The 27,996-nt window shown below is 51.2% G+C and overlaps 1 protein-coding gene across 1 annotated transcript; it reads left to right on the top strand.

The window, feature by feature from the left end:
* The first annotated feature begins 6,931 nt into the window (after nucleotides 1-6,931).
* ABCB9 (ATP binding cassette subfamily B member 9) lies at nucleotides 6,932-22,754 on the top strand. Its single transcript, XM_030026329.1, has 12 exons — nucleotides 6,932-7,012; nucleotides 8,620-9,320; nucleotides 9,691-9,805; nucleotides 10,314-10,444; nucleotides 11,799-12,004; nucleotides 12,960-13,157; nucleotides 14,788-14,916; nucleotides 16,278-16,466; nucleotides 17,040-17,213; nucleotides 18,622-18,781; nucleotides 19,660-19,796; nucleotides 20,979-22,754. The coding sequence occupies exons 2-12, from the start codon at nucleotides 8,708-8,710 to the stop codon at nucleotides 21,315-21,317; spliced, it is 2,391 nt and encodes a 796-aa protein (XP_029882189.1). The 5' UTR covers nucleotides 6,932-7,012; nucleotides 8,620-8,707; the 3' UTR covers nucleotides 21,318-22,754.
* The last annotated feature ends 5,242 nt before the right edge of the window (nucleotides 22,755-27,996 follow it).

Here is a 27,996-nt window from a genome sequence, read left to right as displayed (position 1 = left end):
GGCTCGCCTGTCCCCACACACCTGAGGACAGACGGACTTGCCCCCACGGCGTGGCGAGGGTGTGTGGCTTCTTGGCCCTCGGCAGAGAGGGAGCTGTGGGATGCACCGTTGCTGGTACCCGCTGCCTCTCTCACGCCTTTGGGGAGCAGAGGGGGGATTGCGGGATCCTGGGGTAGCACTGGTGCACCACAGGGTAGGCCATAGCGGGCCTGAGGAGACCAGGGCGGCTTTATCGTAGAAGAGGATTTTGCTCAGTCTTGGGTGCAGAAAAGAAATCCCTGGGCTTATTTGGGGGTGATTCCAGTTTGGCAGCTTCTCCAGAGGCGTTACAGAAGCTCCCAAGGCAACAGTCCCAGTTTGTTGTGTCTCACCTGTTTTTCCTGCTGTAGAAAATTACCCTTTCACTGGGACTGAGGAGCTGAAATGGCTGTGAGAGCGTGTTGTTTTAGATAAACCTCTCACATCTGCAGGCGGCTGTCTCTACTATGTGGGACCCAAGAAGGAGGAAAAGCGTGAGGTGATTGTGGATCCTGAAAGGAGGCGGCAAGTCTTTCTGGAAAGCCATTTCACTGAGATCGGGAACCATCTGGGCCAGAAAAAGACCGTGCACCGGATTCAGAGCCGGTACTACTGGCTGGGGATTGTGAAGGATGTTGTGGACTGGGTAAGTTGAGAGCATTGACCATGTCAATGACACCGGTATTTCCCAGGACATTCAGGCAGCAGTCCCAAGTGAGCAGCTAGAAGAGCCCTGATGCAGGGATGATGTCGCTTCTAGTGCCTGTTGCTTTGAAGCCACACACTAAGTAACTCTGCAGGTGAAACTGTTGGAACGTCCCGAGACAGCTGGATAGATTGGATGTCTTTCCCCCGAGCATCAGGAAACCTGCGCAGGTAGGCCTCCTCGTGCAGGGTAGTTTTGGCCAGCATGGGAATGTGGGATTGTTTCAGACAAGTGTTGCTGAGTCTAGCTTTGAGCAGTCTGGATTCCTACCAGACCTGCCCAGTAACCTAAACTATTGTAACAGGAGGAGCTCAGTGTTTCCGCCGGCTCTCCTCAGCTGCTTTGCCTCACCCATTTTATTGCTGAAAGTTCCCTGCAGCAGGACTCTGCAACAGCGTGGTTTGAAGAAGTATGGTTGCGTTGCATGGTCCGAGCAGCCCGTGCTCCTCCAGCATCCTAGGGCTGATGATTTTTCTAGCCGGCAGAAGTTTAAAATACAATAAATATTTGCCTAAAAACAGGGTGAGAAATGTCTTAGCTATAGGCCACATTGAGAAAATTGGTTATTCTGTGGGAGAAAGCTGTCAGGTAAGTTTTGTGAAAGGTGAGCTGTGTCAGCCTGTTGCGTTTTGTCCTCTTTTTCTTGCGCCTCACTATTTTTATTGGGTAGAAGGAAGCTGCTCAGACATGCTGTCTGTCTCATCCCTTCATAACCTGTCCAGTCTGAATCTGACAGAAGTTGTCATCAAGTTTTAAAGTCTGATATGTCTTTTCCCTTTCCAGATCAAAATGTGTGAAACATGCCAGAATGCAGAGCACAACAAGAATGTATCGCGGAAAGCAAGGCCTGTCAAAGTGGAATCACCCTGGGAAGTGCTGGGATTAGACATTCATGGTGAGTGTTTGCAGCTGACAGGCTTTTCAAGGCTTCCACGCCAGCCATCAGGAAGCGTGGCAGACTTACTGCGTCTGTGTGAGGAGGTGCCAAGGAGGCCACAGCAGCCTACCAAGGTGCAACCTGATCCATGTGGCTGGCTCGGCTCCCTCTCCACACACAATGGGAGTTGTGGGCATGCGTTACTTCCCAGAATTGAGACTGTGATGGGTGTATTTTTGCTGACAAAGCTCACAGAAATATACTGGCCAAATGACATTGCAGGAGAGAGTCGTGGTCGTTTTTGCAGTGATTGTTTTGTTGGGCTCGGTTTTTAACTTTCCTCATTTGGGTGATATTACAGCATCACACTGACTTTTCTTGATGCTTGTTTATGCAGGACCTTTTCCTGAGACGAGCCAGAGCAATACACATGTCCTCCTTGTGACCGACTACTTCACTAAGTGGGTTGAGGCTGCTTCTCTGCAGAAGAAAGATCCCTTATCAGTGGCTAAAGCCCTAGCTGTAATTTTTTACAGGTGGGCTTCTCTATTGTTGGTTACATTACACCTCTGCAGTGAGATGGGGCGCGCTGGGATGTGTGTTGCAAAAATACTCAATGTCCACAAGATAGTTCCTCACGAGAGCAGGAACTCTCCCTTCTACAGGAGAGACCATGCAGTGCCTCTCAGTTGCTCTTTACAAAGTACTTGGAAAGAGCCCATTATCCTCTTGTTATCGGGGCAAGGGAGAAAGAGGCTGAAGTGGTTCTCTGAATATCCCCAAGGCCAAGAGAGCTGGCACCCCACTTCTCTGCAGAAGTTTTAAAACCTTTCCCTGATCCCTCCTAGAAAGTGTTTATTTTGCACTCACATGGTACTTGTCACCACGTGACACTGTCCTTGTGCAAAATGCGTGTGGCCAGTAGAGATTTGCATTCAGAGCAAGAAACTGCTTGTTTCTGCTGCTGCCTTATCATTCAAAAGCAAACAGGCTTGACTGTTTTGGAACAGATGGAGCTAGCAGACCTCTCTCTGCTCTTGGGGAGGTGAGGCCATGCCAGCCTCTTTAGCACCAGCTCCACTGGAGGGTTTCTGTCCCTTTTGTATCCTGTTATCACTCATGAAGATTGAACTCCTCTGGCTCTGCCCTGCAGCTGATGGAGTAAAACCAGTTGTGTGTCCTCTTCTTGTTCAGGTTTGGAGCATCCAAGAACATTTATGCCAGTCAGAGTTGGGACTTCTGTGAGGAGGTAGGTCAGGTGCTGGGTGGTTCAGGGAAAAGCAACATGCCCTTCAGCCGTTTTTTTGGACAGCAGGTCCCAAAGGCAGGGTTGCTGTGCGACATGTAGCGGGGGCAAGGAGCTGACACTGCCTTCTCTCTGCCCCAGCCCCGTTGCAAGTGGTAAATGATTTGCCAGTGCTTTCACCCTGTCAAGGATTTAAGGTTGTTGTTCTGTGGTACAAGTCCTCCAGCCACACTGCAGGCTCTCTGCTCAGAAGGAAAGGTCCTGTGAGATTATGTCCATGAGATTCCTGCCCTACGCTGGGATTAACCCAGCTTTCCAGTGCTGTGGAAAGCCTCAGGCACAGGAACAGTCATTGCAAAACATTTTATTGGGCTCTAACTTTTCTGGGGAGCTTTTTCTGCTGAGCAGCATCTCCTGGCATGGGGACAGTGCTGTCTCGTGCCGTGGAGGCTGCTAGCTGCTGGGGTGCAAACCTGCCTTGTTCTCCTATGGGCATGACCCCCGCTTTTGCAGGTCAGCCGGCATTTATGTGAGCGCTGGAACATCTCACAGATCCTCACCCCTGCAGACCCCGCAGACTGCGCAGGCCTGGACGACCGCAGCGCCGAGGTGCTCAAATCTTCCATCTGCAATGTGGTGAACGAGAAGCCCAGCGAATGGGATGCCTATCTCGACCCCGTGCTCTTCGATTTCCGCACCTCAGTCAACTCTGTCACAAAGTACACCCCCTTCTTCCTCATGTTCAACAGATACGTGTGCCTGTCATCTGAGGTAACTGCTCGACAAAGGATTGTCTTGTAGGAGGTTTGCCACTGGCGTGGTTACAGAGTAACACCCAAATATCTGTACCTTGCAGGTGGATTTTGTCAAGGACTCTAAAGAGCAGGGGGCTAGCTCTGGTAAGGCAGACAGCCTCCCGCCATTCACAGCCACGGTTCAGGAGCAGCAGAACGCGGTGAAAGAAATTGTAAGTCTTGCGGTGCCTTGAAACCATTTTGCAGCTAAACCCCCACAGGGTCCCTTGCACCAGGCTGTGTAAGAGCTGCACAGAAGGGATTTGCCCATACAAGGATGGTGCTACAGCATGTGCCTGCTTGGGTGCTCAGAGAGAGCCCCTGGCCCTGTCTGTCCAGAAAAGCCATCTCACAGGAGTCCTTTGCCTGCGGGCTCTCTCCTGTCACCAAGCATAGCAGGTAGCTGATGGGCTTGAGCGTGGCAGGGAGGCTATGCATCCAGCTGGAAAGGAGTGAGGCAGAAGCCAGTTAAGCACTGCCTGAGACTCTGCAGGCCTGGCCTGAGAGGAGAGGTGGCCGGTGGCACCTCGATACGTGCCAAGGGCAGCAGGAGCAGGGCCTCTGAGCCGGCACCATTTGGTGCCACAGGGAAGCTGATGGTGTTGCTGCTCAGAGCTGGGTGATGAAATACGAGGGACTGGCTTACCCCATCGAGGCTAATGAAAGCTGTGTCCCAGCCTGCCCAGCGCTCTGCCTTGTAATCTGCATCTCAAATCAGCCAAGGGAGTCTGTCCTTAGGCAGGGACAAAAAGCCTTTAGGGACATGCTGTGTAATTAAGAAGGTTAAAAGTAATGCCCCAAAATGGGAGGAGAGAAACTGGGGAGGTTGGGGCTACCATGAAGACTAGTGGCCCAGTGGGCACAGAGCTGAGTTCAGGGAGCAAGGCCAGCGTTCACTTGCTGACTGTCTCTGACATGCTGGGTGACCTTGGGTAACTCATTTTGTCTCTGTTTCTTGGTTTCCTGACTTGAAAAATTACCTCAGTGTCCCCTGTAAAGTGCTTGGTGATCTGTGTGCCAAAAAATAATAGATGAGGCTTGAGTGCTTTGTTTGCTCAGTCATTTCTTATACTTATTATGTGGACAGCGTTATGTGGTCCTTTCTGATCCCACCTGGACTGTGATTCTTCTTGCCAGGGAATAGCAGTAGTAAAACGGGACAGGAGGGAGGAGGCCTGGGAGCTGAACATGTGGGATCTATTCCCAGCTGATCTCTTTGGCAGCTCAGGCTCACTAGCTCGGCTCCCCTTTTGTGAAACAGAGATGCACACCGTGGCACGGGACAGCGAGAGCTCTGTCTGGGTAATGCCGAAGCATCCTGTCCTGTCCGTAAGGGCATTTCTGGTGTCTAGGTTGCTGACACTCACCAACGAACAGGCTGGGGTTGGGGCTGTAATTAACAGGAGGTGAGAAAAGCTTCTCTTGGCTCTATGTTACTCCAGCCTAGATCCCCTTCTGCCCTCTACTGATGGAGAACTAATGGCTCCTCTGAGCATGGCCATGAAATCACAATTTCTTAATGTAAGGTCTCCTGCTAGTTTGGGGTTGGTGAGAATAAGGCTGGAAAGACCTTGCTTAGTCTCTCCCAGGTGCAACCAGCTGTGCTGGCGCTTGCCAGCACAGCCTCAGCTTGCCAAGCGGAGCTCTGCACGCTCCAGTGCCGACTCTTACGCACCAAGTTAGTGTGAGACGGAGTTGAGTTGATTTTTAAGCGGCGTCTCAAGGCCCAACGCAAGCAATCTGCTTTACAGGTGATTGCCAACATGACCACAGCCTACAAGCGGGAGCGGAAGAGTGTGAAAAGGAAAAGTCGGGGCCTGCCCTCTCTTGCTTTCAAAGTGGAAGACAATGTGTTCGGGAGCAACGCTGCTAGCTCCCTGAAGAAGCTGAAGAAGGGCCAGTTTGTGTCATTTCAGATCGAGACAGTCCTGCCGCCTGAGCAGAGTATGTCCGGCGTGAAGAAAACCAGTTAGCCTCTGGGACTTTTTTGGGGGTCCAGTAGCACAAAACTGTCCACGAGGTTTGTGGCCCGGCTGCGTGTGAGTCCAGGGTGCAGATGTGCCTGCTCTGTCCTGGGGAGAAAGGAAGGGGAAGGTTCAGACAAGGATGTCTGTTCAATCCCTTCCCAGTCCAGATTTGCCCTTGGACGATCGCTCTGACTGAGGGAAGTGGCACCATCCTCATTTACGCTTTGGCAGCGAGAGACTCGGTCTTGTCAAAAAGCTCCACCTTGACTATGGCGTGGAAATTGCCCCTTTGGGAGTAATCGCATCAAAGCCCGGGGAGTGATCTGGGTGCATGAGAAGAGAACCAGAAACTAGACCTGGCTTAGCCATTTTGCAGTATGTTTCCTACAGCTTAAAAACATCTTCCCCACCGTCAGCGTGAACCAGGAGGAGTCACACCAGGTCTGACTGCATTCCTGGTGGACGTGGGAATGGCTTGAAGTGAACTTTTTTTTTTTTTTTTTTTTAGTTTTAAGCACTAATTAGCAGAAATAAAATCTACAATAGAACGTGATTATTTTTTTTTTTTTGGTTATCCGAGCAGAGAAAAATGAATTTTTCCTTTGTAATGTCGCCATTCTGTTCTCTCCAGAAATGGAGTGAACTGCAGGAAGCCTGTAGTCTGTTCCTACACTGGCGAGGCTTATAGGGGTGTTTTTAAACCCAGTGCTCCAAAAATGCAGGGAAACTTTGGGATAATGATACCGACAAGCCCCTCTCTCACCTGTATAGCCCAGCTGGATGCACAGATGCCGCCTAGGGAGGAGCCTGAGCACTAATATCCCTGCAGAGCTGGCGTGGGGACTTGAAGGGGAAAAATAATTTATAAACTGGATTTCTTGAAACTGGATCCCTCTCTGTGTTAGGGGTTAATTTAAACCCCTGTCGAGACCCTGTTTAGGGGCTAATTTAAAAAAACGATGTTGAGCCCTTGTCCTGGTTGTTTTTAAAGCCAACTCGTGTGTTGTATATTCCCCCTCTGCTGCAGAAATTAAATAAAACCAATAAAGTAATATAAAAATTAAAAAAAAAAAAACCAAACTATTTTTGCAAAAAAAACCCCAACTTTCTAAGCTGGCGAGAACCCTGGGGCTGCCTTTGCTGGGTCGGGGCAGGGTGGTAGCGGGGGACCGGGTACCCCCCCCCCCCCCGGCGGGCAGTGCACCCGCCGAGGGGGGGGTACCCGGTCCCCCGCTACCGCCCTGCCCGGTTAAACCGCGGGCGGGGCCGGGACCGCGCCGCAGCGAGGGGGCGTGGCGAAAACGGGGCGTGGTTAGCACGGAAGCCACGCCCCCTGCCGACCTTGTTCCCGGGACGCGCCGCCGGGCCGGGCCGGGCTGATCCCCGTTGCTGCTATCGCCGCCGGTAAGATGCCGTCCGGGCGGGTCGGGACTGCGTTGTCCTTGCGCTGCAAAGGGAGAAACCGTGTGTGTGTGTCCGTCTGTCCGTCCGTCTGTCTGTCCCTTGCTATGGCGGGCACGGCCCTTCCCGGGCGTCTCCCCCTGGAGGAGCATCTCGTACGGGGGGGGAAGCAGGGGTGAGGCTGGGGACCTTCAGCTTCGTAGCTGGGGACACCTTTGCGGGTGGCAGGGAGCGACGGTGGCGGCCTCCTCTCCCTCCTCCTCCTCCTCCTCCTTCTCTTCTTCTTCCTCTCCCTCCTCCTCCTTCTCCACCGGGCCGGATCCGCGCAGCTTTGCAGCGGATGGCAGCAGCGAGCACCCTGGGAAGCGTGTCCAGCTCCTCCCTGACACCGCTGCTCTGGTTCGCCTCCATCCCTCCTTCCCCACCCACCCCATAAACCCCTTTTCTTCTCCAGATTGCAGCATCTGCCCCGTTTTCCTCCACTTTTTAGCTCTTTTTATCCCGCCTGCCCAACCACTGAGCCTCTCTCGGCCAAGGATGCTGCTTGGCCGGTGCCGAGGGCTGCCCTTTCCCCTGTGGTTTGCTTTCGGGCGGCTGCAGAGGCGGCTGCGGTCACGCAGGCCGGAGCGTGGCCAACACACAGCATCCTTTGTGCCATGCCTTCTGCACCGTGCGCCGTCATGAGCTGCTTGGCCAGCACGAATCTGAGGATCGGGTACCTCCCTCATGCCCATGCGTGGCACCTCTGGGCATGGCACAGGAACAGGGGAGCAGCTCACTTGGTTTAAAAGAAGTCAAGATTTTTGCCCTTTTCTGTGTCAATTCAGATCCAGCTCCACCATCGCTGCCGCCAGTCAGACCCATGGGCAACAGTAAAGGCGGCATCCCGCCCTGGAGCATCCCTCTCCCACGGGACCCAGCTGTGGATTTCCAACCCCTTTTTAACTTCCTCTTGGGATTTTTTGTTGTGTCGCTGAATTGCACACTGACAGTGCAGCAGGTTTAGTGGGTTACCCCAAATTAATATTTAAGAGGGCTGGGGACAGCAAGGTGTGACAGGCTGCTGTACCTATGATTTACTCTTTTTTTGATGAGGGGGGTCTGTTACAAAGCTGAGCTGCTCTCCCTTCTGCTTTCATATGGTTTTGTTTGAGTGCTTGGTTTCAGTTTTGTGCTGGAAACGTGGGGAGGGACTCTCAGATCACAAATGTCCAAGTTTAACACCAACACAGCTCCGTAGCGCAGGACACGCGAGCTGCACAGATGTCCCAGCATCACCCAGCTGCTGGGGACCTCCCAGCTGGCCTCGCAGCGGCCACAGCAAGCGGGGACAAAGATTCCCACCAAGATGTGCAGATTTCTACTTTGGGATTCCAGATAGGTGGAGACTTCTGAGAGGGAAGCTTGTCTTCATTTGTGCTTCTCATTTTATGAAATGTCTTGGAGCGTATGCAGCAGGGGAGGGGAGGAAGGAGTAGATAGTGGTGTCTGGGGTCAGGATGGGCTGGTGGGGAGCCGACACAGTTGGTCCCCCCATCCTGCTTCCCCTTCCCCACCACCTCCCTGGGGTGCATAACAACCCCATCCCCCTCCCTCTTCTCGCCCCGCAGCAGAGGCCAACATGACCACGTCCTCCCCGTGCTAGGGCTGCCCACCACCACCTCGGTGACCCCCCCCCGCCCCAGCCCAGCAGTGAGGATGCGTGCCTGGAAGGCGGTGGCCAGCACGCTGGCATTCAGCGGGGCCGATGTGGTGGTCACCACGCTGCTCTACGCCCACGGCCGGGGCGGCCGGGATGTCCTGCAGGACCTGCAGCACTTCAACATCTTCAACTCGCTGCTGGACATCTGGGGGGGCTGCTTGTACCGCAGCTGTGTGCTGCTGGGGGCCGCCATCAGGGTGGCCACCAACACGGCCTACGGCCCCCGGCGCCTCAGGGCATCGCGGACCTTCATCGCCGTCGTCTGCCTCCTCATGGGCATCTACATGATGGTGAAGCTGCTGCTCTACTCGGAGGTGCGGAGGACCATCAGGGACCCCTGGTTCTGGGGGCTCTTTGCCTGGACCTACGTGGCGCTGGTGGCCACCTTCGGGCTGTGGCAGCTGCTGGCCTGTGTCACCTCCTCCCGTGAGGCGCTGGGGCCCAGCTCTGAGTCCCGTGCCGAGGCGGAGGAGAGCTGCGACGGGGCCACCCCACGGGACACGCGGGAGGAGGCAGCAGGTCCCACCATCCATAAACTGCTGTCCTACACCAAGCCGGATGCCTTCTTCCTGGGCATCGCCTCCTTCTTCCTCCTCGTGGCTGCGCTGGGTGAGCGAAGGGACCGGGGAGGGGGGCCGCAATGTGCTCCCATCCTCACCGGGAGGGAAGGAGCCATGGGGGGGCGCTTGGTAGCACCCCAGGGTTGCTGTTTCGGGGGTGCTGTGTGGCACGTCCTGCATGGGCTGGGTAAAAAATGCAATGGGACAAAAAAACCCGCAATAGGGGATAAAGTACACTGGGAAATGAAACATCGCTATGTGCCACTAGGGGCTGCACCTCCTGGGACATCTCGTACGATGGCCGAGTATCTCTGTAGTGGGGATGGGGTTGTCCACGGGCCGTCGCAGTTGGAAATACAGGTCCTGTGCTGATCCCGCACGGTGGGGCTGAAACCCCATGTCCTGTGCTTGTCCGGCAGGAGAGACCTTCCTGCCCTACTACACGGGGCTGGCCATCGACGGCATCGTGGTACAGAAGAGCATGGACCGCTTCTCCACAGCAGTGCTGGTCATGTCACTGCTCGCCATAGGAAGGTAATCGCAGGGGCTGGTTTTGGCCCTGACAAGGAGGAGTTTGGGGTTTTCCTGCAGGAGCTCACGGTAGCGGTGGGCATGGGCTGTCTCACCTGCAGCTGCTCCGCCAGGTACCTGCCAGACCCCAGGAATGCACTTTGATTTCTCTGCGCCGCCATGGTGCAGAGAGGCCGTGGTGGCAGTCACGAGGCCGTTGCTTAGCCCTCCACGTCTGTCTGCTGGTGGTGGGGGAGCAGGAGCAGATACAGGGAACGGGGTCCCTGGGGAACGCTGTCCTGGCAGCGCTGCATCTCCTCCCAAAGCTTGTCGCTACTGGGGTTAGGACCAGCCATCACTGTGCTGGTAGCATGCAGAAGAGGTGTGGGCTGGTTTAGCCATCACTTCCCGGGGTGGAAAGTGGTACCAGCACAGCATTGCCCAAGCCCTTGGCCCAGGCATCGGGGTGTTTGTGTTGCTGAGGAGCGGGTTTCGTGTCCATTGGTCTATAACGTTTCTTATCTGCAATTAGCTCATTTGCCGCAGGTATCCGGGGTGGCGTTTTTACGCTCATATTTGCAAGACTGAACATTCGCCTTCGCAACTGCCTCTTCAGGTCGCTGGTGTCTCAGGAGATGAGTTTCTTTGATGAGAATCGCACAGGTTGGTTCCTCTTTCCCCCGGATTTGCTCTAACCCCTCTATCCCATCCCGGTGGTCTTTTCCCCTTGGCTTGCCCTACCAGCACGTGGCAGACTGGGGGCAGCCAGAGACAGCACACAAGTGCTCATGTTTAGAAATAGAGACAGAAAGCTCTTCCCTTTTGGTTGCCTCCCACCATGGGGTTGGGACAGAATTGCCCAGCACCCTGGGGATATCCCATTGCCACCGATCAGCCTGATACCCAGCAGTCCCCAGTGCTGACGTGCTCATCACCAGTCATCCCCAAAACACCTACTTTCCTCCTCTGGTACCTCCCATCAGTGCCTGCTGGTCAGCCGCTCTCCAGCTCTGCTCCAGGCATGAGAAACCTCAGATGTGTGAAGCTTGCTAGGCATGCTTGTTGCTTTCTCTGCTTGCAAATCAGTCCTGTCCCAGTCCATGCTGCTCTGGTGTGGTCCCAGCCCACTGTAACTTGTCGCACATTTAATTTCGTCTCGGCAGTATTTTTAGTTTTGAGGCTGTTGCCATATTTAGCAATCACTGCACAGTGCCCTGGTAGCTGAGGACACCAGAGGTGTTATTCTAAGTGGGATATGGGTAATCCTGGACTTGCACAAAAGCATGAGAATTCAGCTGTACGCAAACACGGGACAAGTATTAGGAATCCAGGGTGATGTTTGCTGGCTGTAATGTTCAGCTCCACCAAAGGGCACAGCAGGAGCTTCACCCCTTAGTAGCTGGACCCATGTCCTCAAGGCCACTTAGGTTGGCTCAAGGCTGCAGGGCACATGGCTAAACCCAAACAGCCCTCTCCAAAGCCACGTCATGCTCCGCAGGGCATACTGTGCCTGGCCCTGGCTGGTCCTGCCAGGGCGGCGAAGAAAGGTGCCAGCAGTCTCTGGTGAGCTCCTGGAGGGCTCCTGATGTCATTTAGAAATGAATCTGGGGTTGGTTGACAGCTCTGGAGGTGCATTCAGCAGCCCAGCAAACACTCCACCCAAGCACCTGCTGCCCATTTGTGTGCCCATGGGGTGCCCTCCAGTGTAGGGTGCTGCCGCAGTCCCCTTTGCTGTCCTGCAGCCATCCTTGGTGACCCAGGGATGTAGCTCGTGCCTTCGGATGCATTTCATGTCCCTCGTGCATGCAGCCATTCAAGCTCCTCTGTTTTGCTTGGCATCCACAGCGGTGGAGAGTCGCTCCCCTTCCATGCCACCTTTCAGACCCCCAGCGAGGGTCTGGGTTGAATGGGGAGATCCATCTCGCCCCAGGCACGGGACATGGGACGCGGCTAGGCAGTGACCTGCTGTGGTGACATGTCCCCCACTCTCCCCTTCCCCACTCCGTCGCTGCTGCAGGGGATGTCATCTCCCGCCTGACGTCGGACACAACCATCGTGAGCGACCTGGTCTCCCAGAACATCAATATCTTCCTGCGCAACGTGGTGAAGGCCACGGGGGTGATCTTCTTCATGTTCAGCCTCTCCTGGAAGCTCTCGCTCGTCACCTTCATGGGCTTCCCCATCATCATGCTGGTGTCTGATGTCTATGGGAAGTACTACAAGGTAGGCAGGAGCAGCTGGCATGGCCACAGTGTGCCGCAGCGCTGGGCTGTTCCCCTCATGAAGCCTTCATGGAGATTGTGGGTGGCCTTGGAGCTGGTGGGACTGATGCTCGAATGCTTTGCCGCTGGCAGTGGGGGTGGGAAGGCGGCATTAAACCTGTATGGGCAGGCAAGCGTGGCCTCGGCTCTTACCTTGCTTCATGCTAAGGAGTGGAAGCATCTGGGGTCTGACAGAAGAGGCAGCTCGGATGTGGGATGTCCTGTATGCACCTGCCTGTCCTCATGCAATCTCTCCTTTCCCTTTGTTGTGACTCGGTGGGGGTTAAACCCAGTGCCGAGCTCCCTCCCTCTGCCCAGGGCTAATGTGGTTCAAGGGCTGTCCCCTGTGGCTAATGCCGCATCGCATGAACCACGTGAGTCCTGCAGTGGTGCTCCCTGCGTCAGTTATTGGTGCTTTCCACTGTGCCAGGGACACAGCGTGCACAGGTCCTGCCAAAACAGGGTCCTCGGGTGCTGCCTTGCCCAGCCACAGCTCCTCCTGCAGGTGAGGCACTCATGGGAGGAGTGGAGCTGCCCTTGGTCTCCAGACCTGTCCCTGACTTGGAAACTCCTGGAAGGGCTCCTTGGGCCAGGCTGACCCTGTCCCATCAGGGCACTGGGAGCAGCAGCTCTGCCGCAGGCTTCCCAAGTGGCCCCGGACATGGCACTTCAGCTCCTGCAGCCCAGGTCCCTCCTTGGGGACAGCACAATGAATCTGTTCTCCTCCTGGCACAGTGTCCCAGGCTATCCCAAGGTGTGGGATATATCCCAGTGCTCAGCCTTGTTGCCCATGGCGTTGGAAAATGTCACCGTGCCTTCTTTTCCCGAGCCCAGCAGAGCCTGGGGCGTGCGGGGAGATGTGCCACAGGCAGCCTGGTGCCTGCTGAGCCCCCTCTGCCTCCCCCCGCTCCCTGCAGAAGCTTTCCAAGGATGTGCAGAATGCCCTGGCCAAGGCCAACAACACTGCCGAGGAGACCATCTCCGCCATGAAGACTGTCCGCAGTTTTGCCAATGAGGAGGTAGAGGCAAACGTATACTGGCAGAAGCTGCAGCAGGTGTACAAACTCAACAAGCGGGAGGCCATGGCTTACACCTACTACATCTGGTCAAGCGGGGTAGGTGGCCGGCACCGGGGTTTCCCTACACAGGGCTAGGGACAGGCAGGGGACATTGCTTCGGATCCCAAAATGCTCGTGGCACGATGCATGTGCTTCTTCTCCGCTTCCAGGGAGCTTTGCTGGGTGAGCCCAGCCTTGATGTCCGCTGCCAGTAATCCTCTGTCTCTTGATTATTACTTTTTTCCACTCATCAGAAAATATATTCCATTCCCCCTTAGGGCAGCGCTGCATCGTGCCACTGAACAGTCTGTTTTCTCTTGCAAATAAGAATATAATTGATAACCACTCAAGGTCGTGGAAAACCCTGTGCTTCTGTGTTGCTGCATTGCGTGCCTGTGCCAGCTCATCTCCGGGGCTCCGGCTGGGAAACAGCCGTGGCGTTGGTTGAGCTTCTGCTCAGAAATGGAGATTTTCTGCGTGTGGGTGGTGGCAGGGGGAGGATGCTGGGGTTTGGGGTATTTTGCAGTTTGTTTTTTTTTTTTTTTTACAAAATCCTATTTCATAATTTAAGACCAGATGGTTTGGGACTTCTCCTGCATCGGCTGATAACTAAGGCTGTGCAAAACCCTCACGTGAGGCTGCCCTTATCTCCGCACATTCGAAGATCTACGTAGCCTCTGGTGAAGGGTTTGCAAGTTATGGTGCCATCATGCAGCCATGGGAGACTTTATGGCTTCCCAAGTCTGGAAGCAAAATCAGAACATTTTTAGCATTGTTCCTGGGCTCCCAGGTGAAGCCAGAGCGTGAACTGGGTCAGCACAGATCCCGCCGAGCCAAAGAAGGCAAAAACCCTCAAAAAGTGCTCCTGCAGGGCTCATGTAGAAAGAAGCCGATGGATTTAGCACAGCCCTGGTAGAGTCTTTCTCGGAGGGAACACAGGATCTTAAGGTCAGATCATAGCAGAGCAATAGAGGAGGAATTTTTTTCCCCAGTATTTTTGTCTGTGTGAATTTACAGCCTGTCCCACAAACGTCGCACAGAGCACCAGGGCATTGCTGCTTTTCTGAGCGCCTGGGCAGCATGGAACAAAACTGGCTGAATAAAGGCAGGGGCTGGTATTTGTCATACCAGAGCTGATCTGTCTCCTTTCTGGAGTAGGTGGTACCCCCCACACTGATTTCAGGCAAGAGTTGAGGTTATGCTTCAGGGACTTGTACATGCAAGGCGGATTTTTTGCATTAACTCTTGGCTTGATTTTGTGTTCTAAATTAAACTGTGTCACACTCATATAACAGAAAGTTTATTTTAGTGGTGAGGTGACTGCATGTGTTGGATAATTTGAGCATAGATTGTTATGCTTGAGGACGTTAGTCCAAGACAGAAGTTCATGAGGTGCTCTGTAATTTCAGTTGAATTCTCCCTCCTCGGCTGTTGCCCCTCTGGACTTCTGTTTTGTTGAAAGATGCCAGCCCAGCTCCTTAAATCAGCCCATGTACTTGAGTTTCTTTTCCCTTCTTATATACATGCTCACTGCCAGGGCTGTCAGCTGTGCGCTGTCAGGGATGCTCAGTTCGGAGCTCAAAGAATAAATGTCAGCACATGAATTGTGGGCTGTTGTGTGAGTAATTACAAATGCACCAAAATACCAGTTGTCCTTGCTGATTTTGGGGTGTTTTCTTGCTTTCAGCTGACCCTCCTGGTGGTCCAGGTCAGCATCCTTTACTACGGTGGGCACCTTGTGATCTCAGGGCAAATGACAAGCGGAAGCCTGATATCCTTCATCATTTACGAGTTCGTCTTAGGAGACTGCATGGAGGTGAGTCTGTTTTATCCCTCTGGGCTACCCCATATCAAGATGATGTTTATCTTCCAGAAGGTCCCAGGGCAGTCACAGGGCTAGATCCAGTGTTGACCTTCCTGTGATGCACTTCCTTGGCACTGTGGCTTTGCCCACCGGTGGGCTGATTTTCCCCTCTGATCCCCACTCCCCTCCTGCTGTGGCCTCGCAACCTGAACGTGCCCAAAGCAGCTCATCCCCCAACAAGGCAATCGGGACCAAAAGGGTCAGGCTAGCCCCACTGAAGGGCAAAGTCCTGGCTGCCTCCCAAGCACATTTCCTGGCATGAAGGATGCAGGGATTATGAAGCTGCCTGTTAAATTTCAGGCTTCATTAAAAACTTAATTATATTACTTTTTTTTTCCTGGAATAGGCTGCAAGCTGCTGCGTTGGCAGTGTGTTAGCAAGATGGGATTGTGGGTGGGATGGTAGAGCCCACCCAGGGCTGCCTTTCCCTTGCAAAGGCGTAAGCTTGGCTAATCGAGGCAGAAATGATCAAGTTGAGGTTTCCTCGCAGCCAAGCATGGTTTCGGCGGTGCTTCAGCTGTTGTGCAGCGGCAGAGCAGAGCTGGAGGCAGCTTGCCTAGCTCTCACCATCTGTTCAGATGACTGCAGGCTCTGGTGGTGTTTCCAGGCTGTGGTTTTGGTGTGTGTTTGGTTTGGTTTGGTTGTTTTTTTCTCTCCTGATGGGAGGGGCAGTTGCAGTACAAGCTGTTCTGCAGCTCTGGGCTTAATATTGAAAAGAGCCAACATGATGGGGGTTTATTCCAGGGAAGCTGGTGTCAGCTTGCAGCGGTTGTAGTTGGGAAAGTGCAATGGTAAATCCACTAGGACCATATCCCAGCAGGGAACAGCCTTATCAGCTGCCAGATGGTTGTCTAGAAGGGTCCAGCCTGGAGCTGCTCTGCGTTTGAGACGTGTGCTAGGGAGCGAACCAGCCACCCTTGGGGGCTGGTGCAGTGTGCTGCCGTACGTGGGCTCTGTTGGGTTGGGGAGCTGCTGGTCTTGAGCAAAGAGAGACGAGTAGAGGATTTTGTTGGAAGTTTGGAAGTATCTCCTGGCGCATGTCTTCTATTCCCAATCCATGTGTTTACCTCTTCTGTTCCCCTCTGAGTCTACCCATGCACAAAACCCCCTTAGATTCCCTTTCCCTGGATACATCCATATATCCCCTCCATACCCTGCAGAGGGGGAAGAGCTTTCTTTTCCTGGGTGTGATGACTGTAGTTAATGTCAGATGATAGAAGACTTGGGAATGCTTCAACCGTTCTCCTTATGAGTGGCACTGACTGACTTTTCCATTGCATGGGAAGGTCTCACCATTGCCTCTTGCCTTCCAGTCCATCGGCTCTGTCTACAGCGGCCTGATGCAGGGAGTGGGAGCTGCCGAGAAGGTGTTCGAGTTCATCGACCGCAAGCCAACGATGGTGAATGACGGGTCCCTGGCCCCAGACCACGTGGATGGGAAGGTGGAGTTCAGAAACGTGACGTTTTCCTACCGCACTCGCTCTGCAACACAGGTCCTCCAGGTGAGCCTCATGGGCGCAGAGCCCTCCCCACCACGAGGCATCACGCGCTGCTTCTCCATCGCGGCAATAACCGATCCCCGGCCTGCGGGAAATGTCAGCTGCCCTTTTGGAGATGCGTGAAGGCAGGCTCAACGGCATGCTGGAAAACAGATTAAAAGGAACAGCGGGTGTTTAGGGCTGGCCTTCCTTACAAGGAATGAGATTTATTAATAAAACCCTTGTTTTCCACTCAGGCATTAAACACATCAGCATGGTACAGGGCTGTGTGCCAAGCTGCCTCGGACTGTTTCCATGGGAGAGGGGCTGGGGTCATGAGGCAGGGGGAGGCAGCAAAGAAGTTAGTTTGCTTTGTAGTTTTTAGAAGTCCTGCTACATCAGTGGGCAAATTTGAAGCCATTTTGGAGGCTTCTTGTTTCCTCAGAGCCAGGAGAGATGGCTGATGTGGCACGTCACCAAGTTGGAGGGTCACCGTGGCTGGATTTTTGGCTACCTTTCTTGCGTAGTGCCAAAGCTGCTGCCCCAGGACACTGGGAAGACCCAGGACCTGAGCATGCTCTCCCATCCATGTTGCAGAATGTGTCCTTCACCCTGCACCCCGGCAAAGTGACGGCGCTGGTGGGTCCTTCGGGGAGCGGGAAGAGCTCCTGTGTCAACATCCTGGAGAATTTCTACCCTCTGCAAGACGGGCAGGTGCTGCTGGACGGGCGTCCCATTAATATGTACGATCACAAGTACCTGCACTCAGTGGTACGAGCGACTGATACGTGTATTCTAGCTATTGCCTGCCGTGATCAGAGGGGATGGATGGTAGTGTTGCATGTTGCTTTGGATTTGCTCTGGCAACTTCTGCAATGTCCAGAAAGCTGGAGGCTGGAGGTGGTCCAGGAAATGAATTCAGATAATTTGTGGGGGCGGAAGGGAAAGGGATGGAGAGTGGTTTCATGGGGAGGGGGAAGCCTTCCAAAAACAGAACAAAACCCATGTTTTGTTTTGTATTTTTTGGCCAACACAGTAGAAATGTGTTTTTGGTTGTTGGATTAATTACCATCTAAATTGGGTTTAGAAAAAGAGTTTTGCATTCCTCCAGCACTTTCTACCTTAAGATCTGAAATTAATTCTCAGGTAATGGGGAGTTAAACCTCTCTGGATCCTGGCAGCAGCTGGAGCACAAAAGGGGCTGGGTGGTTTGCCTAGGAGAGGGGTTCGAGCCCCTCAGCTCTCGTCTGTGTGTCAGTACAGATCAGCCTTCATCTCCTCTGCAAGTAACTGCCTTCTTTGTTTGCCCCCAGAGCAAATGGCCTCACCAATCAGCAGGAAAACGTGAAAACAATTGATCAGAGGCGGGCTGGAAAGCCAAAGTCAGTGTGACTAATTCACATTCCCTGCCCGTACGGAGCGAAAATTAAAAGACAAGCTAGTCTTTCAGTTTAGAAAGCCTGGTGTGGTGTTAGGAGCATGGGGAGAAGTCAATTAAAATATGATTGTGTCCTGATGGCTGTCTTCATGCCCAGTTCTGAGCAATAATTTGGAGGGTTCAATTTATGTCAATATTGAGGTTTTGACAAAGCAGGCTGAATGCGAGAGTGAGCAGCAACGGCTCTAAGGTAGGACAGGGAGGCTGTTGCTAAGCAATTAAGGAATTGCAGCAGCTATGTCCCTAACTTGCTAATTTTGGATTAAAATATTCAGGAGGGCTCATTCACGTGGCCCAAGCATGATTACTGGCCTTGAACGGAAAATCAGCAAGAGCCTGGGAGAGGGTCTCTCCAGCCTGCCTTGTCCCAGCAACTGGTTTGCCATTCTGGGAAGAGCGAACAGTGACAGGAATGACAGGTCTGGAGCAAAGACACAGCAGGGTCTTCAAGGAGGAAGCCCGTCCCAGATGCCAAAGTACCAGCACTGCAGCAGGTTTCTTTCCTGCAAAATGGCTTCCCAGCAGATGATGCAAACTGGGCTGGGGCTGCCGCTGGGCACCGGCACCCCATCATTAGCATCCTCACTGAAAGCTCACATTGAGGCACTTCTGTATCGTGATTTAATGGTGGGGCTCTGCCCGCTTGAGTCCTTACCCAGCAGCAACAAATGCCGATGATCCGAGACGGTGGCCGGCGCGTCTTCTGCTTCCAACCCCCTGCTCTTCCCTTCCTTTCTGCAGATCTCCCTGGTGAGCCAAGAGCCGGTGCTGTTCGCCCGCTCTATTGCAGATAATATTTCTTACGGCTTACCTTCAGCCTCCTTTGAGTCGGTTGTTCAGGCTGCCCAGAAGGCCAACGCACACGCCTTCATCACGGAGTTACAAGATGGCTACCACACAGGTACCAAAATCCCTCCTTCAATGCACTTGGAAAGCATCACCTAAGGAAGGCAGAGACTCTCCACTTGGGTGGAAAGTCAGGCAGATAGTGACAGACACGAGTTCGTGGCAGCTTGGTAGTGGTGTAGAGGCAGCTACATGGAGAGGTGCAGCACCCTGGAGGCCTTTTGGGGCATCCCAGGAGACTGTTTCTGCTGCTGCTCTGTGGCAGCGGGGTGAGTGTCCCCCATCCCATCCAGACCGGTCCAGCTCCTGGTGCTTGGCAGTGTTATGGAGATGTGACACTGGCAGTCTCACCATTTTTCAGGGCAGCAATCGGGAGAAAAGGCCAGAACCCAAGTGGTTAGCTGTGTACCACCACACCTGCAGAGGAAGAAAATAAACCTGTGATAAATCCATAGTAATAAAAGCTGATGTGTTAGTGACAGTGGGATTTTGTGAGGTCAGACTGACGATGGTTTGTGCTTGTGGGAGCCAGCAGAGAAGTCCCAGTTTCCCCTCACTGCTGTCTCGGTTGCACACCCTCCAGAGCCTGACTTGCAGGGAGAGATGGCAGAGACGCAGCTGCATGGGCAGAGCCAGAGAGGGCTCAGGGTTTGGATGATCTCCCAGGCTCAGGGACTTCTCTGTGTTGTTTCCGTGAGCATCAGTCACTCAAACCCTGGAACAACAGTGGAGAACTTGCTGCTGGGGGGAAGGACTGCAGCCTTGGGGATGGGATGTTTTACTCATTTAAGTTACTCTGCCAAGTGAGCAGAAGCGTTTACCTGCTCTTTGCTTCAAAGCATGACACCATCCTGATGCTGTGGCTGGGAGCTGAACTTGATGGCAGCTCTTGATTTTTATTTTGACCCCTGCCTCTCTCCCTTGACCCAACAGAGGCAGGTGAAAAAGGAGCCCAGCTGTCAGGTGGCCAGAAGCAGAGAGTGGCAATTGCCAGGGCCTTGATCCGAACCCCTCCCATCCTAATCCTGGATGAAGCCACGAGCGCGCTGGATGCAGAGAGCGAACATGCGGTGAGTAGGTGACTCGTGTGTTTGGGCCAAACAGGCAATATGGGTTTGGAGGAAAGACTGTAACTTCAATTTCCAGCCTGTGGACAAGCTTAGTCTTGACATGGTGCAGTCAGAGGTTTGGGTAAGACGCTAATTCCTGAGCAGGAATTTGCTTCCAACACTGCTGTAGCCACCAAGAAGGGAATAATCCTGTGCTCACAGCAGCCAGCACCTGACAAACCTGATGAGATAGGGATCTTTGCCAATTTTTTTAAATACGGAAAGTGTTAATTGGCATACAGCAACTCTGCAGCCTTTTAGGACAGGATAAGGAGGAAGACCCTAAAAAATGGTACTGCAGCACGGAGAGAGTAGGACTGCCTGAGCTAAAATCCCAGCTGAGGCACCAAAGAAGCCATGTTTGCAAGAAAGGCACTGAGCTTTCTGTGAACTGAGCTGGTTTATCTGGCTGGGACATGACAACCAAACAGCTCTACCAGTAGCAGTTTGGCCTCACTGGTTTAATGACATGAGGGAAACCTAGTTCAAAGTTGAGATGTGAGGACGTGTCTCCCGGTCCCAGAGGATGAGTGCTGCTGGTCCACAGTGTGGGGCAGTGCAAGCATCTGACTTTGGAACAGCTCGCTGACTCGCAGGTCCTCAGCCATGTATGTGGTATCTCATGCCAGCCAGGGACTGGTTTTGGCTAGCCAGGGGTGCCAATGTGAAATGTGCCTGGTGGCCATCAGTCTGCCTTTAGACCTCACTGCTATTGTCTGTCTCTTGGCTGGAAAACAACTCTCTCTTGCTCTGCCTTGATACACCCAGGAAATAGCCCCACTCTTCTGAGCAGATGCATTTACCAGGTATTGGCTTCCTGCAGTCCATGCCAACACCATGTGGCTTCCAAATTTGGGGCCCAGCTCTAACAAGACCCAGCTTGCAGGATCAGACCTGTGTGCATACCGCACCTGCAGGCTGGCTGGACTGAGACAGTCTTTTGGGCTGCACGGCGAAAGCCGGGAGCTGGGATGGACGTGCTGGTGCTGGTAGTGCTGCAGGGAGTCTTGTGTCCTCTCCATAGCCAAAGGAGAGCAAACCTCCTGTCCAGAGGTTTCTTAACACAGACCACAACGCTGCTGTTCTCCCTTCCAAAGTGGAGCCAGGGACGCTCGGACACTAACGTCTTTTCCTTCCACGCAGATTCAGCAGGCGATTTATGGCGACTTGCGGAACCACACGGTGCTTGTCATAGCTCACAGGCTGAGCACTGTCGAGAAGGCACACAACATCATTGTGCTGGACAAGGGCCGCGTGGTGCAGCAGGGCTCGCACAAGGAGCTGATGGAAGAAGGAGGCCTTTATTCCAAGCTGGTGCAGAGACAGATCCTGGGGCCGGAGGGGAGCGGCACGGACAGTCGCCAACCTGCAGCCCGGGGGGATGCCATGAAGGCACCTGGTGGGTTGGAGGAAGAGTTCAGGATAGACCATTCCCTGCCAGCCGTGGCACAGGACGATTACAACACCACAGCTCACAAGTGAGAGCGGCGATGGCCGGCGCTCAAGACGCTTGCTGGGACGCCGCGACAGGAGGCAGCTTGCCGACGGGCTCGCGCGCTGCAGAACGCCGCCCGTTTGCTCACCCCGCGCGCGTCACACACCCGTGCACACACAAACACACACTATAGAGCTTCCTGCATTACAGTCCAGCGGGCAGATGCCGGCTGGTTAAACAGGGAAATGGATTTATTCGAGGGAGTTGGGTCTTCAGCAATTCCCAGGGTTTCTACTGGGTTTCTTTTCGTACTACCAGTAATTCCTCTCGACCGGGACTTTTCTCCCATTGATATGCATGTGTAACTGCTATTAACTGTAATGGATGTTAAATGCATGCATGGAGGGGAAGATTGAAAACCCCTTCAGGAATTTCAGGGGGTGGCTTTTGTGGCTGGATGGAAAAACAGTGACTGTAAAACAAGGTCCTGCTCCCACTATCAATCTATGGGGCCAATCCAAAGTCTGCTGAAGTCTGTAGGGAGCTCCTTTTGGCTTCAGTGAAAACTGGATCACTCCCCTGGGGCTGAACGCCGGGAGAATTTTGCACTGAGTGCCTGCAGGCTCAGGCTCACAACCATTGCTGCTGAGCTTGTATCATGTAGTAACCATCCTTGCTGGAATGAGCCAGGGAACTGGGAGGCAGATGTTGCTTTCAGATTTGCTCTTGGTGCTTGGTGGGTGTTTGTTTTTAAGGATGAAAAGTTTTACCATAATTGGGTTAGGTTTTGGGGTTTGGGGTTTTTTGTTTCTTTTTTTTTTTTTTTTTTTTTTAAATACGTTTGTGTGCACTGTGCAATGTCTGTCTGGCTCCAGCATCCACTGAAAATTGGTCTGTTATTTTGGAATTTTTTTAACTCACAAGCCCGGTGCTGGTTTGAAAAAAACACTACTAAAGACAGGCATAAAATACTAAAAGACAGCACTTTATAAATCCCACCAAAGCTTTGTTCAGCTTCAGGCCATGCTAGCGACTTCACTGCATGGGTAATCCGTACAGTCACTTTCCTTGAAGTCCAACTTTAGCTGCCTGAACTTTAAAATGTGTTTCTTTGAATATTATTTATTAACTTACTTTTAGTATGAGGGATAGAAAGAAATATGTTGCTCCTGGCTCTGGCTTAATAGTGTTATCCTGCCATAGATTGGTGAAGAAACCTATGCAGCCAGGCAGGTGCTGTTGAAAAACAGCATTTATACAGGGAAGACTGACTTCAGACTGTGCACAGTTATGAAATTATCTCAAGCACTTTAGCTCTCATGTTTTCTGATATTTGAATGCTGCTGTGTTTTACTTTTTGGCAGGTTTGCATTTTTGTTGTTGGCAATGTTTTGTTTTTGTTTAGTGATGTTTTACAAACTCTTTAGTGTCCTTGAGGAGGGGTGCTCAAAAAATAAAATACTACCTCTGCCACTCAACATCGAGCCAATCTAGTGGGACTGGTTTTTGCATTCAGGGTTTTCAAGGTCATGTTCATCTGAGATGATGGCTGAATACAGCTGCACACTGCACATGTTCTGGCTCCCTTGCAGAGAATGACAAGAAGAACCTACAGAGAATTAGGTTTGTAAAAGGCTTCAGCATCTGATAATGGCCGTGAGCCATAGCAATATGTATAACCTGTTTAAGAACTTGTTTTCATTCTGGATCCCATCCGGTAGTCAGTAGTCAGTCTCGCATGAAAGGGCAGGTAATCTAACCCATTCTCAAAGCACAGTGCTTTGTGACTGGAATCTTTTCAGCTGCTTGCTTTTGTGATATGATAAAAATCTGTGCCTTGGAAGAACAAGAAGAACGAGAGCTCTTTTTGTCTTGTCTCCCTCCACTTAGGAAACCTCTGTTGCTCTGAACTCCTCAGTTCACCCCTTCAGTAAATGGCCATGCATTCCTGCTTGATCAATATCTGCACTGTGGGTATGAAGAGGTTGGGAGTTCCACCCAGTGCTGGCAGGCAAGGGATTAATTCTGCATTTTTATCAGTACCTGGGAGCAGAATGTGGCCAGCGGTTCACAGAAGTGGAATTAATTTCTGCTTAATTAAAAAACTGGGGGGGGGGGGAAATTGGGTTACCTAGGAACTAGGGAAGCCGACTCACCCTGGGAAGTGCTGGTAGGACAATGCTTGTTAGTACACGAGATGCCAGAAAAGAGAATTTGATCGTATCATGTGTGTCCCTCCCAGGCAGTGCTGCAAAAAGGGGAATTGGAGGATACAATCAGATTAGTTTTATTGCAAAGACAACAGTGAATGTCAGGAAGGGAGCCATGCTTCCCAAGCCTGTTGTGATGATAATCCCATCATTGCACTCCCAGGTCAGGCCCAAACAGCTTCAACTGCAATGGCACATTGGAAACGGCAGATTGTCTCTGCCGGTGGCACCAGTCCAAGCTGATAACAGGGCCCGACTTTGTTCATTGCCACAGGTGCTGAATTCTCTCTTTCGCATCCAGATAACTCAAGGCTACTTTTCCACTGAGCCTTACATCTTGTGGCTCGAACAAGTCCCTTTACTGTGCTGTTGGCATGTGGCAAGTGGATGCGCCTGTATGCTAAAGCCATGAGGGCCTTCTTGTGGCCTGGAAGCCTGGTGGGAGCTCCACATGCCACCAGGGATCCAGCAGCACTAATCTAATGCAGACATTTCTGCTGGCCCAGTACAAACCCTATGACTGTACAGAAAATCCTGCTTTTCAAAATCATTCCAACTATGACTTCTTTTTGAAGTGAAAATCAGGGTCAGAGATGCCCGTTAGCCAACCTAATCCCAGCAGTGAAGATGAGCTTAATTTGGTGCAGCAGTGGGAATTGTTCCAGTGCTGGAACACGAGCTGCTTCCCGGAGCTGCCCTGTCCCTTGGGCCTCGCTGCCTGTGGGGAGTCTCTGTGTTTCAGGCTATTCTCCTGGAAACAAGGCCACTGGTCCCTCTGAAACCCTGAAGTGTAAAATTTTGTGGCTGCGGGTTTGCCCAGAGTTGACGTTTACGCGGGAACACAAACAAAATCTGTTCAGGAGCTTCTCAGTCACAACCATGCAGATAAAAAGTTTCGTGTCCTCAAAGGGAACAGTTGTCTTCACAGGGAACTCAGAGGGGTTTATCTGAAACCTTGACTTGGGAAGCACAGCTTGAAGACTGACTGTCATGGCAGAATTGGAAGCAATTAGGCGTTTGAAAGCACGATTGATTACAAAGTTTGACTGTATAGTCCTTGGCAGGTTGTTTTCTGCACTATTAATAAGCTCTCAGCATTCCCTGCAATAAGTATAGCCACAGCTTTATTTGATTTAAACATTGGAGAACCCTATCCAAGCTGAAGTTCCTACATCTAGATCCTACAGTCCTACTGATTCCCCAAGGACATGCAATTACCCTGTACCTTTGCACAGACAAGGTACGTGGCTGACTGACCCAGTAAATGAGAACACTGTAATGGAAAAAAACCACAGCTGTGTTTATTCCAACAACTTGTCTCCCAGTGCACCAACCTCTGCCTCAATAAGCAACTGTGTTTGTTTCAGTGGCTGCGCTTTCTAGGCCTTCAGCAGGTCTGGAAATGTCACAAGCAAATAGACATAGTGCTTCTAGCTCAGGTTCAGAGATGTGTCTTAGTCTGGCGAGGAAAAATAGTATCTGCCTTTTCTACTCTAGCTTCACTGTGAGCTTAAGGCAAAGAAAATATTTGCAGGTATATAAACCTGCTCCTCTTGTCATGCCAGTGGCTCCCTGAAAGGAAGGAGTATAGTACTAACAATTAATTCTTGCTCTCTCTCAGACAGCAGGACCACTGTTTCTCTCCCAGGATGCTGAATATGCAGATCATTTTCATGTATGAAGGAATCCGGATTATGAAATCTAAACAGAAGTATGGACTATGATTAATATAGAGAAGGAAATTAAATTGCAAATAAGCCTTAAAACTTATCTGTCCATTGAGCAACCAGATTAATAAGGGTTAATAAACGCCAAAGATTAGACTTGCAAATTCAGTCTCTACATAACCAACCAGTTTTTCCAGGAAAAGAAAAGAAGTTGTTGTGAAGGTGACTTGCAAAATATGTCTAAAGCTAATAAATATGCATGGGTACAGTGCTACTGACCGTAAAAGGATATGAGGTGACAGAAGGAAATCCAAGATCAAGTTTAAAAAGTAATAAAATCTAACATCTAATTTAAACTAGGCTGGATGCCAGTTCTCCCCAAGACTGAAGCCTGACTCCTTATTCACCATGACAGGGTTTCCACTGTAATCTTCCCAATGTTTTTGTTCCATTTCTCCTGTAATAAGAAATCCTGACTCTGTACTTTGCCTGCTTACAGTTTTAGTGTTCATGAATGCTGTCACCCTTCAAAAGGATTTCAGCAAAGGCAAATAGGAAGCGGCGCTAGGTAGCTGATAAATCTCAGCTTGCAGCACTGCAATATTTGATAATCCCTGTAGTCTAAAATCCTAGTTTATCTGCAATGCTTCATATTCTGTCCAAGTGATGTGCTGTCACAAAACCTTTATCTTTCATGAAGGCTGCTGAATGGAAAGGCACTTTCCTACCTGTCCAAATAGAATATATAATTATACAAAAGCAGCTGACCCCTCTCTTGTCTCTCAACCTCAGCTGCTTTTCTGGCCAACCTGATAACTCAATCACATGCAGATGCTGATCAAAGTACTCAAAAGCAGACCAGATGTTTAATACAGACACTTATCTAACATCGCCAGAAACCAAACATATCTACATAGGGAGAAGTGGTATTTTCAATATATGTTGTACTTGAGCATAAATGAGTTATGTTCTCCCTGTGCATTTTGTGAGGATGTCATTGTTCTGCATTATGCAGCTCCTAACTTTAATACAGATTACTGTTGACTAATTCAAATAATCCATTCCTTGATGTCTAGAGCAGTGAACTTCCATCAACCCCATGCAACATGAAGAAAAATTAGATAGTTACAGAAAAACTCCTTAGGTCACTGTAAACCATCTTTCCCGACAGCATATTGACGATACAATTATTATCCTACTGTAGTGCCCCTCACCAGAGATACTCATCCAGAGCACCTCTACAAGCATTATTCAGTGTGAATTTTTCCTCTCCACCCTCACCTGGGACTGAGCAGTTGTTATTATTCCTCTTTTTAAGCAAAAGTCACTATGGTTGAGGGTAGCTGAGAACACTTAGGATCACACAGAAAGGCAGTGGTAAAACTAGATTTACAACATGAAGCTGAGTCAGACTCTTCTAAACCATGCTCCCCCCCCCCAAATGATTTACCTATGCTATGAAGTTAAAATCACTGACGTTCTTGGGAAGAAAGGGCTGCTTTTAATCCCTCAACTAATTCCTCTATTTGTGTTTGTGTGTGTATGTTTGCATGTGCAGATTTACAATCCAGTTTAACACAAGGGTGTAACTCTGTCTTTTTGATGGGCATGTGCACATACGGTATATGATATCATGTTGGCATGGCAACTATCTACTGGTTTTAAATAACAAGGTCGGGCTGTAGTGGCTGTGCAAACCCATGTCACTGCCAAGGGGTACAGCTGCTTACTCATCTGTGCTCCGAGCAGAGCACCCTGCACAAGCTGGGGTTCAGCACATACCACAGCAACAGGCAGGTCCGTCGAGGTGGATGAGTGGACACATGCCCATATCACTAATCACCTTCTCCCCACCCTAAGCAAGGTCAGCTCAGCTTCCTGCCACACAAACGTCTCGCTCTTACCTGCCTCTGAATACACCTGGTTTGCATCATGGTTGTACAGTGTCTCTGCACTAGGCAGCCAGAAGGCCAGGAAGCCTTCCCCTAGCAGTGTCGCATTGTTGGTTTTTATTACCTGTGGCTAATAATGATGGAGGGGGCTCTTAGCGGGGTGAGAGGCATGGAGAGCTGAGTTTAGTCATAGGACAAAAGAACATATAGCTGTCATGTCTTCATTCAGTTCTGCCAGGAAGTATTAGGTCAATTCCTGAATGTGACTGTTAACGTCATTATATTTTAATAGCATTACATCAGAGATTGACTCAGTTCACTATATTGATTTTTTTTTTTTCTAGTTAGATCCAAAATGTCAACTACAGAGGAGAATGACCACATGGCCATTCCCTAACCTGTTCCTTTGGCTCTTGTGCTGGTTCTGGTTCCCTCTCTGGCGTTACACACACAGAAACAAGGACACCCACGCCCACGATCCCTTAGGTACAAAAGCAGGCCAGAAAGGTGGTGCATGCCTAGGGATGCATACAACTTAGGCTATGTTAATACAATTAATTGTTTGCAGGCATAATTGTCTTTATCAGCTATGCTAACATCGGTAGTAATTGGGGAGCTACTGCTCCAAAGTGTTACCAGAGAGTGCCTAGTAAAGTGTTGGTGACTTAATAGATACAAATCAGAAGAACAAAATGTAGCTATGATATTTTAATTGATGCAGAGCTTTTGCTACATTACATTTCAAAAGTATTTAAATTCACGATAAAATACAGCTTTGATAGCAAGATCATTTCTTGACCTTCACTCTTGAAGAAGAAAGTGCTTAAGATGGACAAAAAGACCTAGCACCAAAGCTTGGCAAGATACAATTTTTAGCTATTTTTAACCTAAATAGGTATTCAGCCTAGGCTTGAGAACAATAATGCAGTTACTCTTTTGAGATTTACTGTAGCCAAG

The sequence above is a fragment of the Aquila chrysaetos genome, chromosome 9 (assembly GCF_900496995.4).
Source record: "Aquila chrysaetos chrysaetos chromosome 9, bAquChr1.4, whole genome shotgun sequence".
Taxonomy (NCBI): Eukaryota; Metazoa; Chordata; class Aves; order Accipitriformes; family Accipitridae; genus Aquila; species Aquila chrysaetos.
This window is presented reverse-complemented; position numbering and strand designations above follow the sequence as displayed.